This window comes from Schistocerca cancellata, chromosome 6, assembly GCF_023864275.1.
Source record: "Schistocerca cancellata isolate TAMUIC-IGC-003103 chromosome 6, iqSchCanc2.1, whole genome shotgun sequence".
Taxonomy (NCBI): domain Eukaryota; kingdom Metazoa; phylum Arthropoda; class Insecta; order Orthoptera; family Acrididae; genus Schistocerca; species Schistocerca cancellata.
The window spans coordinates 613,042,432-613,057,351 of NC_064631.1; the positions used below are offsets into that span (position 1 = coordinate 613,042,432).

Here is a 14,920-nt window from a genome sequence, read left to right on the forward strand (position 1 = left end):
CCATACAGAAATGTTATCTAAATCATTTTGCAATTCGTTTTTGTCATATGATGACTTTACAAGACGGTAAATGCAAACAATCTAAGACGGCTACTCAGATCGTCTCCTACGTCGTTAATAAAGATCAGGAACAATAGAGGGCCTATAACACTTCCTTGGGGAACGCCGGATATTACTTCTGTTTTACTCAATGACTTTCCGTCTATTACTACGAGCTGTGGCCTTTCTGACAGTAAATCACGAATCCAGTCGCACAACTGAGGCGATATCCATAGGCACGCTGTTTAGTTAGAAGACGCTTGTGAGGAACGGTATCGAAATCCTTCTGGAAATCTAAAAATATGGAATCAGTTTGACTTCTCCTGTCGATAGCACGTACTACTTCATGAGTATAAAGAGCTAGTTGTGCTTCGAAAGAACGATATTTTCTGAAACCGTGCTGACTATGTGTCAATAAATCCTTTTCTTCGAGGTACTTCATAAAGTTCGAGTACAGTATATGTTCCAAAGCCCTACTGCAAATCGACGTTAATGATATGGACCTGTAATTCAGCGGGTTACTCCTACTTCCCTTTTTGGGTACTGGTGTGACTTGAACAATTTTCGTATCTTTAGGTACGGATCCTTCTGTGAGCGAGCGGTTGTATATAATTACTAAATATGGAGCTATTGTATCAGCGTACTCTGAGGGGAACATGACTGGTATACAATCTGGACCGGAGGCCTTGGCTTTATTAAGTGATTTAAGCTGCTCTGTTACACCGAAGATATCTGCTTCTATGTTTATCATCTTGGCAGTTGTTCTTGATTGGAACTCAGGAATATTTACTTCATCTTCTTTGGAGAAGGAGTTTCGGAAAACCATGTTTAATAACTCTGCTTTAGTGGGACTGTCATCAGTGACTTCACCGTTGTTATCGCAGAGTGAAGGTATTGATTGCGTCTTGCCACTGGTGTGCTTTATGTATGACCAGAATCTCTCTGGGTTTTCTGCCAGATTCCGAGACAGAGTTTCGTTGTGGAAATAATAATAATAAATAATGAGCGTATGGCATTGATGGCCGGGAGACCCCTCGCGGGGCGGTTCGGCCGCCGCTCCAAGAGTTCTTTGACGCCACTAGGGCGACTTGCGAGTGAATGAGGATGAGAGACACACAACACCCAGCCATCTCGAGGGAGAGAAAATCCCAGACCCCGCCGGGAATCGAACCCGTGACCCCGTGCGCGGGAAGCGGGAACGCTACCGCAAGACCGCTAGCAACGGACGTTGTGGAAATTGTTAAAAGCATCTCGCATTGATGTACGCGCTATATTTCGAACTTTCGGAAACCTTTGCCAGTCTCGGAGATTTATGTTCTTTTAAATTTGGCATGCTTTTTCGCTGCTTCTGCAACAGCGATCTGACCCGTTTTGTGTACCATGGGGGATCAGTACCATTAATTATTAATTTATATGGTATATACAGGGTGTTACAAAAAGGTACGGGCAAACTTTCAGGAAACATTCCTCACACACAAATAAAGAAAAGATGTTATGTGGACATGTGTCCGGAAACGCTTAATTTCCATGTTAGAGCTCATTTTAGTTTTGTCAGTACGTGCTGTATTTCCTCGATTCACCACCAGTTGGCCCAATTGAATGTTGACTTCGTGCTTGTGTTGACATGCGACTCATTGCTCTACAGTACTAGCATCAAGCACATCAGTACGTACCATCAACAGGTTTGTGTTCATCAGGAACGTGGTTTTGCAGTCAGTGCAATGTTTACAAATGTGGAGTTGGCAGATGCCCATTTGATGTATGGATTAGCACGGGGCAATAGCCGTGGCGCGGTACGTTTGTATCGAGACAGATTTCCAGAACGAAGGTGTCCCGACAGGAAGACGTTCGAAGCAGTTGATCGGCGTCTTAGGGAGCACGGAACATTCCAGCCTATGACTCGCGACTGGGGAAGACTTAGAACGACGAGGACACCTGCAATGGACGAGGCAATTCTTCGTGCAGTTGACGATAACCCTAATGTCAGCGTCAGAGAAGTTGCTGCTGTACAAGGTAACGTTGACCACGTCACTGTATGGAGAGTGATACGGGAGAACCAGTTGTTTCCGTACCATGTACAGCGTGTGCAGGCACTATCAGCAGCTGATTGGCCTCCACGGGTACACTTCTACGAATGGTCCATCCAACAATGTGTCAATCCTCATTTCAGTGCAAATGTTCTGTTTACGGATGAGGCTTCATTCCAACGTGATCAAATTGTAAGTTTTCACAATCAAAATGTGTGGGCTGACGAGAATCCGCAACGCAATTGTGCAATCACGTCATCAACACAGATTTTCTGTGAACGTTTGGGCAGGCATTGTTGGTGATGTCTTGATTGGGCCCCATGTTCTTCCACCTAAGCTCAATGGAGAACGTTATCATGATTTCATACGGGATACTCTACCTGTGCTGCTAGAACATGTGCCTTTACAAGTACGACACAACATGTGGTTCATGCACGATGGAGCTCCTGCACATTTCAGTCGAAGTGTTTGTACGCTTCTCAACAACAGATTCGGTGACCGATGGATTGGTAGAGGCGGACCAATTCCATGGCCTCCACGCTCTCCTGACCTCAACCCTCTTGACTTTTATTTATGGAGGAATTTGAAAGCCCTTGTCTACGCAACCCCGGTACCAAATGTAGAGACTCTTCGTGCTCGTATTGTGGACGGCTGTGATACAATACGCCATTCTCCAGGGCTGCATCAGCGCATCAGGGATTCCATGCGACGGAGGGTGGATGCATGTATCCTCGCTAACGGAGGACATTTTGAACATTTCCTGTAACAAAGTGTTTGAAGTCACGCTGGTACGTTCTGTTGCTGTGTGTTTCCATTCCATGATTAATGTGATTTAAAGAGAAGTAATAAAATGAGGTCTAACATGGAAAGTAAGCGTTTCCGGACCCATGTCCACGCAACATATTTTCTTTCTTTGTGTGTGAGGAATGTTTCCTGAAAGTTTGGCCGTACCTTTTTGTAACACCCTGTATATCTCAATTACTGTCGATACTATCTCTTGGAAATCATTCCACAACTTTTCTATGCTTACATGATCAGGCAGCGAAATCGCGTTTGTGTAATGTACATATGTACATGGACTGATACCGTCTTCTGATCTGTGTTAACTCTAACACTAAATTTATCTCCTAGATATGCAGCGATGTGTGTTTGTTTTTGCAGATATATGTAGCCCAACCGTTTCTTGTGCTCATGGCTATTACTGCTGCCGTGCTGCTCCCAATGGATGCTGCCCAGAAGCCGAGAGGTAAGAGAGGCCTATCTGCTGTAAGGCACTGTTTCTCCTGAACCAAGGTTTAAAAACTGTACGAGGATCTAAATTACGTTTCCTCTCGAATTTGCATTGATTTTACAACCAGTGTGACGCTATTGATTGTTGTTAAAATCTTCAGTCCGAAAAATGGTTTGCAAAGCTCTCTGGATCTCTGTATAGCTACTGCAGCTTCCTATATCCAGTTGAGGCTTGTTACTGCCTTACTTTTACTGATGTTCATCTTACCTCCTATTTTGAAGACACTATTTACTCCATTCAACTCCTCTTACAAGTGCTTTGCCATCTCAGATATAATTGTAATGTCACTAACAAAGGTTAAAAATTTTTACGTCGTGTACAATTTTAATTCCTTTACCCAATATCTCCTTAATTTCGTTTAGTGGTTTCTTTATATACAGATTGAAATAAGAAAATAGCTACAACCTTGTCTCATAACGTTCTCAGCTAGTGCTTACCTTTAATATCTTTCAACTCCTATAACTGCAGTCTGGTTTCTGTACAACGTTACGCTCCATGTTTTCTCTGATAACTCCAAAATTTCAAAGGGCGTATGCTGTTCAGTAACGACAAAAGCTTTTTCAGAATCAACAAATGCTATTTTTGAGTCTGTCTTCTAAGATAATCCTAAGGTCCGTATTGCCTCACGTGTTCCAACGTTTCTTTGGAACTCCGATATGGACATGTAAGGGAGAGTGTTACAGCTGGAAGACTGTGTACCTAGGAACACACAGCGTTTCCTGGTCGGTGTTTCATTCCAGAGTCCGATTTTAGATCACACGAAGGAACACGCACAAGAGACCTCCATAAGCACTTCCCGACAGTTTCTACTGTTTTTGTTGTTGTGAGACGTGAGACACGAGTTCTACGTATAAGTCCTGTATAATATATTAAACCTGTTTGGGGGATATTGTTAATTCTTCAGTTACAGATTTTTATGGAGAATAAAATCTATATCTTGTTAAAACTACACTCCTGGAAATGGAAAAAAGAACACATTGACACCGGTGTGTCAGACCCACCATACTTGCTCCGGACACTGCGAGAGGGCTGTACAAGCAATGATCACACGCACGGCACAGCGGACATACCAGGAACCGCGGTGTTGGCCGTCGAATGGCGCTAGCTGCGCAGCATTTGTGCACCGCCGCCGTCAGTGTCAGCCAGTTTGCCGTGGCATACGGAGCTCCATCGCAGTCTTTAACACTGGTAGCATGCCGCGACAGCGTGGACGTGAACCGTATGTGCAGTTGACGGACTTTGAGCGAGGGCGTATAGTGGGCATGCGGGAGGCCGGGTGGACGTACCGCCGAATTGCTCAACACGTGGGGCGTGAGGTCTTCACAGTACATCGATGTTGTCGCCAGTGGTCGGCGGAAGGTGCACGTGCCCGTCGACCTGGGACCGGACCGCAGCGACGCACGGATGCACGCCAAGACCGTAGGATCCTACGCAGTGCTGTACGGGACCGCACCGCCACTTCCCAGCAAATTAGGGACACTGTTGCTCCTGGGGTATCGGCGAGGACCATTCGCAACCGTCTCCATGAAGCTGGGCTACGGTCCCGCACACCGTTAGGCCGTCTTCCGCTCACGCCCCAACATCGTGCAGCCCGCCTCCAGTGGTGCCGCGACAGGCGTGAATGGAGGGACGAATGGAGACGTGTCGTCTTCAGCGATGAGAGTCGCTTCTGCCTTGGTGCCAATGATGGTCGTATGCGTGTTTGGCGCCATGCAGGTGAGCGCCACAATCAGGACTGCATACGACCGAGGCACACAGGGCCAACACCCGGCATCATGGTGTGAGGAGCGATCTCCTACACTGGCCGTACACCACTGGTGATCGTCGAGGGGACACTGAATAGTGCACGGTACATCCAAACCGTCATCGAACCCATCGTTCTACCATTCCTAGACCGGCAAGGGAACTTGCTGTTCCAACAGGACAATGCACGTCCGCATGTATCCCGTGCCACCCAACGTGCTCTAGAAGGTGTAAGTCAACTACCCTGGCCAGCAAGCTCTCCGGATCTGTCCCCCATTGAGCATGTTTTGGACTGGATGAAACGTCGTCTCACGCGGTCTGCACGTCCAGCACGAACGCTGGTCCAACTGAGGCGCCAGGTGGAAATGGCATGGCAAGCCGTTCCACAGGACTACATCCAGCATCTCTACGATCGTCTCCATGGGAGAATAGCAGCCTGCATTGCTGCGAAAGGTGGATATACACTGTACTAGTGCCGACATTGTGCATGCTCTGTTGCCTGTGTCTATGTGCCTGTGGTTCAGTCAGTGTGATCATGTGATGTATCTGACCCCAGGAATGTGTCAATAAAGTTTCCCCTTCCTGGGACAATGAATTCACGGTGTTCTTATTTCAATTTCCAGGAGTGTAATTACATAATGTGCGGAGGCTTAAGCCATACTTCGTCAGACGTGCACCGTCTTGTACCTTGAAGCGGGCCGGCCGAAGTGGCCGTGCGGTTAAAGGCGCTGCAGTCTGGAACCGCAAGACCGCTACGGTCGCAGGTTCGAATCCTGCCTCGGGCATGGATATTTGTGATGTCCTTAGGTTAGTTAGGTTTAACTAGTTCACAGTTCTAGGGGACTAATGACCTCAGCAGTTGAGTCCCATAGTGCTCAGAGCCATTTGAACCTTGAAGCGGAAGACGGTCTTCTAGAATGGAACACGTGATATATTCAAATGAACCGAGTTTCTTTAATGTTTTAATAAGTTTCCCTGCCTTGAAAGTGAAAATTTGTTAATTGCCAATAGCCTCTGTTTCAAAATGTATGTAACTTATAACTTGTTTTTGATACTACTTATTCTTAATTTGTTGGGTACGTACAACTGCTGTCACTACTTACTTACTGCAATCAGCACGGCTCTCTAGAAACTACGTGTCCACATAAGAATTAGTCTCTTCATTGGAATTCACCTGTTCACCTCTGAATATGGATGCATCTCTGCATCATGCTCCTTTTCACCACCTCTCTCTTCCCCTATGATTCCTCCTCGTCACAATCTACTTTTCGGTCGCCTTCTTTGTTTCTCTCAACATTACTCGCTTCCTGTTCCAGCTTGTATTCTCTGTTGATCCCATTTACGACAACATGCTCTGTGATCGGCATTTCCTTCTCCATTTTCGCTTACTGACCTTGAACCCTCTTATCTGCTCTACTTATAGACTGCGATTCCGATCGATTCAATTCTATCTCCTCTCCTCCACTAGATTGTTTCTTCTTCTCTTTCCACCGTCTGTATACTTTTACAATTTTGGTTTCGCAACCGCTGTTCGTGAGAAGCACACTTGATGCTCTCGACCCCAATCTCTCCTTGCCAGTTCTTCGAATAACCCCTGTTATTGTTTTTTGGCCATTTCTTCTTTTTCGCTTGAGTTAGGCCCTCGGTCCGCAGGGCACTTAGTTTTATTCTTCTTCTCCTCTTCCAAACTGAGAATAACATCCTCGACCTCTTGCTCTCTTCATATTTATTTGATGATCGTTCCTACCACCTCGTTCAGGTATGTTTTGGTTCCTGAATCCGCGGGTAGCGGGTTTCGTGCCATTTATCCTAATCCTCTAGTTTTTCCAAAAACAAAAATACGGTGATTACTCCCTACGTATTGCTTAGAATCACTGGGCAGCTATTGCCAGAGTTCCCATACCATCTCTGATTCAGAAGTGCTACGCTTCAAATACTACAACATCTTGAACCACAATTCGCAATACTCTTGCACGGGTCCACTTCCATGTTCTGGCATTCTTGTGACAACAAATTCGCTCCATAAGCTGTTTTGCTTCTGGACAGACCATATAAGAGTGTTTCCGAAATCTGTTCTTAAAATCTGAAAATATCCAATTTTCCACATCCAAGTTCAGTTGCCAAGTGTTCACAAATAACAAATCAAACACGAGATTGATTTTTCCCTTCTCTGGCATTTCTTCAGATAAGACATGCTTGCAATTTTGTTATGAAGTCTGATGGATGTCAACCTCCCTGTTTCTTCTGAGGTGCGAACATCTTCTCTTTTCTTAAGATCTTAGATTTGTGTACCATCAGCGGTATGCAGCTGTTATGTGTTTGACTGTATGTGACTGTCATGTGTGTATTATGTGTGTGACTTATAATCGTAACAATTCCTTGTCTTTATGAACTCTGTTGCACACTCATCTCAGAGTTATGCAACTCATCACATTCGTTCGTAGCCTCTTCTGAAAGCCCTGTGTTAACATGCGTAATTTCCTGTCGATTAGGGGTTCCACCGTTTCCTGTATCCTCTGAATTTAGGAGTCGAACCTTTCCACATCTTCGGTAGCCTTTGACTGAATTTTGGTTACTTCAGCTTTTACGTTACCTGCTGATTTGCTTATTTGTGTTGTGCGTTGGCTTTGTGTGGTCAAAATAGCTAAATTGGCATAATTTTTTTGTAAAAGGTTTGTATCCAACCTTCATCTGAGTCTTGAATTCATTTTTCAGTTTTAAATTCGCTACTTGAATTTTGGTTTCCAACTGTGTGGTGCCGGCCGTTGTGGCCGAGCGGTTCTAGACGCTTCAATCTGGAACCACGCGACCGCTACGGTCGCAGGTTCGAATCCTGCCTCGGGCATGGATGTGTGTGATGTCCTTAGGTTTAAGTAGTTCTAAGTTCTAGGGGACTGATGACCTCAGAAGTTAAGTCCCATAGTGCTCAGAGCCATTTGAACCATTTTTTGAACTGTGTGGTGACACTTATATCCATAATGTTCATATTAGTGTTCATTTGAGCCACCATACTGTTTAACAAATTCACTAAATCAGCAGCAGCTGCATCGCCCCCATATTAGTTTTGGTTCACTTTGAATTTGTATCGGAATGAAATATTACTCCACATTTAAAATTTTGATGATTTGCTCAGTGGATTGTCTAAGTCACTTGCGCTATCTATATTTCCTACTAACGACATGGTCTCTGTTTCTGATGCTTGTTGAAGCACTGAACTATCTCCTAACATGTTGCTGATCTACTTTATCGTCAGCAATTTTGTGATCCATGGGTAAAGTTTCATCTTGTACTTTATGATCTGACCCAATTTTGTACTGGCTTCGTTCGTGCCTAATAGAAAGTTTCACACAGTCAAGACTAAACAGCTTAACTGTTCCAATTGGTCGTTTATCTATTGTTCTACAGGTTGTTGTCATGAACCTACCAAATCTGATATCCTGTTTACTACGCAAAATTTACAGAAGTGAAGGTTATGGAAATCAAAATTTTGTAATGGTGACACAAAATTGACTAAGTTCTGTCACAGTCGCCACATCAAATCGAACCGCTCGCCGCAACTTTTACTAATATCACCCGTGAACTAGTACGTGCAGGGTTAGAAATTTAAGTTCATGAAAGTGTGACCCACTACATCTTTTCGTAGTAGCATAATTTAAGTGCAATAAATGATAGCTTACGCACCTGCATGCTTATTGCCACATTCATCGGTAGGATTGTACTAAATGAAGAATTTTTCTCTGCCTTGGAGGAAGTTACCAGAGTCAGTGGCCACGCATTTCAGATTTGCTGCCGCTTCAGGCTGGTCGGCCACGCAACCCTTGGCCGGCGTTTTGCAACTTGCTGGTAAGCATACTGTTGCATGCCTACCGATACTCTAAGTGATCAGAATACACCTAGTACTGAGTACTCATCCTTGTGATTTAGAAGTAAAAATTAACAGCTTTTTGAAGATCAGCGTGCATTTCATACGGTTGTTTCGGATTTACATTTAAGGATCGTTTCTTGCACCCCTACACATAAGAAGGAAATACAGGCGCCACGCTAGAGGTGTTCAAAGGTGCAGTGGCACTTTTTTACCCAAGCAGTCACAGAGATGCTCATAACCTCAGTGTGTGGCAGAGTGCACAAAGTACGACTTGACCTCTAGCTGTAGACAACTATCAGACTCCCTCTTTGGTTTCTTTTGAGACAAATTTAAAGAAGATAAACACAGCCTCACGAGCTTGACTTTGAAGTACTCCTCCTGTACGTGCTGTACTTGAAGCCTGCGAGAGCGTATTGTGCGGAACAGACCTAGCGACGTGAACGGCCGTAGTGTACTAGCCGACGGATGGTAGACATCCAAGGCGGCTGTCCTAAATACTTATTTTTCTTATTTCGTTAATTAATTTTTTGCAAGAACGTCGTGATCCGGTGTCTAAGTACTACGACGGTCCGTACATTCCACTGGTAAGACACAAATTTACATCACAGTGTCAGTAATATTATCATATTGTATGACATACAGTCACTATTCGTACACAAAATGTGGTTAGAATTTGCAATAATACTTGCAGTAAATAACAGTTATGATTGTGGAAATTGGAAATTTGTGGTAAGATCTTATGAAACCAAACTGCTGAGGTCATCGGTCCCTAAGCTTACACAGTACTTTAACTTAAACTACACTCCTGGAAATGGAAAAAAGAACACATTGACACCGGTGTGTCAGACCCACCATACTTGCTCCGGACACTGCGAGAGGGCTGTACAAGCAATGATCACACGCACGGCACAGCGGACACACCAGGAACCGCGGTGTTGGCCGTCGAATGGCGCTAGCTGCGCAGCATTTGTGCACCGCCGCCGTCAGTGTCAGCCAGTTTGCCGTGGCATACGGAGCTCCATCGCAGTCTTTAACACTGGTAGCATGCCGCGACAGCGTGGACGTGAACCGTATGTGCAGTTGACGGACTTTGAGCGAGGGCGTATAGTGGGCATGCGGGAGGCCGGGTGGACGTACCGCCGAATTGCTCAACACGTGGGGCGTGAGGTCTCCACAGTACATCGATGTTGTCGCCAGTGGTCGGCGGAAGGTGCACGTGCCCGTCGACCTGGGACCGGACCGCAGCGACGCACGGATGCACGCCAAGACCGTAAGATCCTACGCAGTGCCGTAGGGGACCGCACCGCCACTTCCCAGCAAATTAGGGACACTGTTGCTCCTGGGGTATCGGCGAGGACCATTCGCAACCGTCTCCATGAAGCTGGGCTACGGTCCCGCACACCGTTAGGCCGTCTTCCGCTCACGCCCCAACATCGTGCAGCCCGCCTCCAGTGGTGTCGCGACAGGCGTGAATGGAGGGACGAATGGAGACGTGTCGTCTTCAGCGATGAGAGTCGCTTCTGCCTTGGTGCCAATGATGGTCGTATGCGTGTTTGGCGCCGTGCAGGTGAGCGCCACAATCAGGACTGCATACGACCGAGGCACACAGGGCCAACACCCGGCATCATGGTGTGGGGAGCGATCTCCTACACTGGCCGTACACCACTGGTGATCGTCGAGGGGACACTGAATAGTGCACGGTACATCCAAACCGTCATCGAACCCATCGTTCTACCATTCCTAGACCGGCAAGGGAACTTGCTGTTCCAACAGGACAATGCACGTCCGCATGTATCCCGTGCCACCCAACGTGCTCTAGAAGGTGGAAGTCAACTACCCTGGCCAGCAAGATCTCCGGATCTGTCCCCCATTGAGCATGTTTGGGACTGGATGAAGCGTCGTCTCACGCGGTCTGCACGTCCAGCACGAACGCTGGTCCAACTGAGGCGCCAGGTGGAAATGGCATGGCAAGCCGTTCCACAGGACTACATCCAGCATCTCTACGGTCGTCTCCATGGGAGAATAGCAGCCTGCATTGCTGCGAAAGGTGGATATACACTGTACTAGTGCCGACATTGTGCATGCTCTGTTGCCTGTGTCTATGTGCCTGTGGTTCTGTCAGTGTGATCATGTGATGTATCAGACCCCAGGAATGTGTCAATAAAGTTTCCCCTTCCTGGGACAATGAATTCACGGTGTTCTTATTTCAATTTCCAGGAGTGTAACTTACGCTAAGGACAACACCGTCCATGCCCGACGGACGACTCGAACCTCAGACGGGGGGAATATGATTGTATATTAAGCAGCGTATTACTGCTTACTCTAAAAAATGTAATACAATGCAGAAAACTAAATATGTTTTTGGTGTAATATATATATTAATGTCACCTTTGCACGGAAACATTAACCACAAAGTCATTTTGAGAGCAAGTCCTAACTTCACGAGTGCGTGCTGAAAAGTAATGTCTGCGAATCTTTTATGTGAAAACTCGTAAGACTTTTTAAATAAAACAGACGTTATTAACATTCTACATCTTTATTCTTTATGTCTACAGATTTCCAACCCTCTGTCGCCAGAGGGCTCCAAATTGTAGCATGTAACATGGCTGCGTTTAACGTAACTATGTCGGTGAGCGAAAAATAGCCTGCTGCAATCGAGTTTCAAATTCGAAGTGTTCGCCCGCATATGAAATACCCTTTCCTTTGTCATGACAATGCTAGAACACATACGAAAGCAGCGACATCTGCAACAGTCCTAGGCCTTGTGTTCACTGTCAGCGATCATACTCCATACAGTCCCGACTTGGCCCTATTCTCTCATCTGTTTCCAAAACTTAAAGGACACCTTCGAGGACTTACTTTGATAGTGATGAAGCCATGGAAGCAGAGGTGAGGCTGTGGCTCTGTCAACAAAGTCAAAAATTCTGCAGTGACTGTGTCAACATACTGGTCTCTGGTAGGGAGAAATGTGTTCGTCGCCAGGGCAACTCTGTTGAGAAATAAACATGTAGACCTTAAAAATAAATATGTAGAATATTAATACCATTTGTTTTACATAAAAAGCTTAAGTGTTGAGAGGAGTCTACTGGGGTACACTTATACGTGGCACCCGAATATGGTAATGATACTAATATAACCTAAAATGAAACTATTATGTTGTACACGAAGTATGACTCTGATAGGCTCCATAAAGGAGAATCGCTGACTTTGCCCGACCGCAGAGCCAAAGATACTGCTTCTGGTCTGAGGTGGTAATGTTTGAGCAAGTGAGCGATTGGCACACAGCAGCGAGTGCGTTTGTGTGTGTGTGTGTGTGTGTGTGTGTGTGTGTGTGTGTGTGAATGAAAGAGGATGCAGTAGGCAGTTCTGTAGTGTGCTCTGTTAAACCACCAAGTGTTACATTATAATGTAGGCATTTTCTCATACCAATATTTTGCGTTACACTGGACGTAAAATAGGCAGCTAAAAATGGTGGGTGATTCTATAATGAAATGTAAAGTGAAATGATGAAATGTAAATTTTATTGTGACAAGAAAGAATTACTGAGTTCATATTATCAAGAAGCTTTACGAGTTCATTTATTATTGGTAATATAAACGTGGAAGAAAAAGGCTTCTCGCAGTTAAGATAAAGAAATTAATTTTTATTGCTCTCATTTTACCAGCGCGTTAGTCCCCCGGACTACAAGTCCATTAAAATAAAAAGCGCGTTAGTAAATGAGTTGGCTGATAACTGATAACAGTGAATTCCTTGTTGAGTAACCCCAGAATGTACGTAAACAGAACTGATATATAGGCTAGTTACATATTTCCCTTTTAAAATGTTTCCAAGACTGGTTAACACAGGTGTACGTAATTTGATGATTTGTCTTTATGCTCTTTAGTGATGTCACATAATACTTGCTGTACAAATCTCATTGATTGTGACTACTTCAGCAAAGAAAGATTTTCATTAGGCATTTCGGAGCAATCTAATTTCAATTGTCAGATGTTTTGAAAAGCCAAACTTAACTTCGAATACAACTCCACTTCTGAAAAAAGCAGTCTTAGTCATTCACCCAAATCACTACCGCCTCCCTGTCCAGGTAAAATGTTTTTTTTTTTAAAGACGTACAATTTTTCTTAAATGTTTTCATTTATCAGCCAAAAGAGCATTGCACACCGCTGAGCTTGTAGGTAATATATTTTATTCTTCTTCATGAGAGAGTAGAATATAAAGCGATCCACCGTTGCTGCTTTAGAGGTAAGACAATTTTATTTCATTGTTATATGCACAGTTTTGAACAGGACCAGAGGGTTTAGTACCTAAGGGGCTGAATGTGTTTTGCAGTGACTGTATTTCTTTATTGGTAATGGGAGTCTGTATAAAGTTTTTCTAACAATAACACAGAGTAAGCATACCACTCGCAGTTACAACACGCTACACGATAACTCCAGTTCATGCATTCATTTAAGTATTTCTATAAACGTTACAGTGTTTTCGTACAAAAAGTTCGGGGTAATGAATCCTGTTGACAGTTATTATCCCGATTTGGAAAATCGAGAAGAAATGAGTGGTCCTCTTATTTGGAGGCAGTACTGCACTGGTCTCTCCAATGAGTTACGAACTGTTTCCAACAGATGATCTCGTAAATCATGATGTGGCTACACAATATGATGCTCCCGTTCTTCAAAAGTAGTAACGGAAGTGCCGTACACTTATCTTTTAAGGACGCCACAGACAGAAACGCGAATAGGATCGGGGTCAGGTGATGATGGAGACCTTGCTCGACCTATCCGTTTTGTGCCTTTCTGGCGATATTTTCGATCAGGTGTGCGGGTGACAAGACGGACAGCAAGAGAAATGCAAACGTACGACGGACGCTCTACATTTCCTGTTAAATGACAAAATGTTAGAGTATCGCCAAAACTGATGATCTCATACGCAGCGTGTATGATAATTAACAGCTAAAACTGAGAGGACTGAAAGTATACGATAGTAGAAGCAAGAACTTGGCAGTATCCACGGGATTACAAAGGGGCCGCTTACGAAGTATGTGGTTGAGAGCCGGCACTGACTTCAGTACGACGTACAGTTACAAATTTGTTTGGAATGTAGCTTCTCGCTAAAGTATTTGCATAATTAGTCTTCGGGGGCCTCGACTCAAGTTCAGTCCTTGCCAACGAGGCCCCCACCTTATGCACGTACAACTCTGCCAGTACTGCAGTAGTGATGAGCGTCGGCATTGTCTCCTTCCGCCGGCCCGAGTGGCCGAGCGGTTCTAGGCGCTACAGTCTGGAACCGCGCGACAGTTACGGTCGCAGGTTCGAATCCTGCCTCGGGCATGGATGTGTGTGATGTCCTTAGGTTAGTTAGGTTTAAGTAGTTCTAAGTTCTAGGGGACTGATGAACTCACATGTTAAGTCGCATAGTGCTCAGAGCCATTTGAACCATTTTGTTTGGTCTCCTTCCTCACATTGGTTCTCAGCGTTCTACTTATTGTACCGCACCTTCTGTTCCTACTTACTGAGGGACAGTATGCTACTTAACCCTCGCAATACTAAAGGGAGAGGGGGGGGAGAGTTATTTGTGACCACCTTTTGAAAGAATTATAATGTAGTCAACTTCTTTGTTGTTATTATTATTGTAACGATTGTTCCCCTTTAGGAGTATATGTAGAATATAATTTTGGGAAGCAAAGAAGAAAAACGTCCGGAGATGAAATTATGAATTGAAGTTCAATCGCTCTTCTAAAGGGGAAAAATCGTTAGAATAATGTGGTTCATGGAAAATGGTTTGGTATTGCTAAGGTTAATAAAGTTAAAACTGCATTTCACACGGAATACATTCTGCCGCTACTTCTTTGTTTTTGTTATTATTGTAACGATTGTTCCCCTTTAGGAGTATATGTAGAATATAATTTTGGGAAGCAAAGAAGAAAAACGTCCGGAGATGAAATTATGAATTGAAGTTCAA

General features: G+C 44.6%; 1 protein-coding gene across 1 annotated transcript in view; it reads left to right on the forward strand.

Moving 5' to 3' along the window:
- The window catches only part of LOC126088114 (uncharacterized), a 101,584-nt gene that overhangs the window by 54,657 nt on the left and 32,007 nt on the right, over positions 1-14,920 (forward strand). Inside the window, exon 2 of the mRNA XM_049906213.1 lies at positions 3,228-3,312. Coding sequence (XP_049762170.1) covers positions 3,228-3,312 — 85 coding nt within the window. The remainder of the gene's footprint in view (positions 1-3,227; positions 3,313-14,920) is intronic.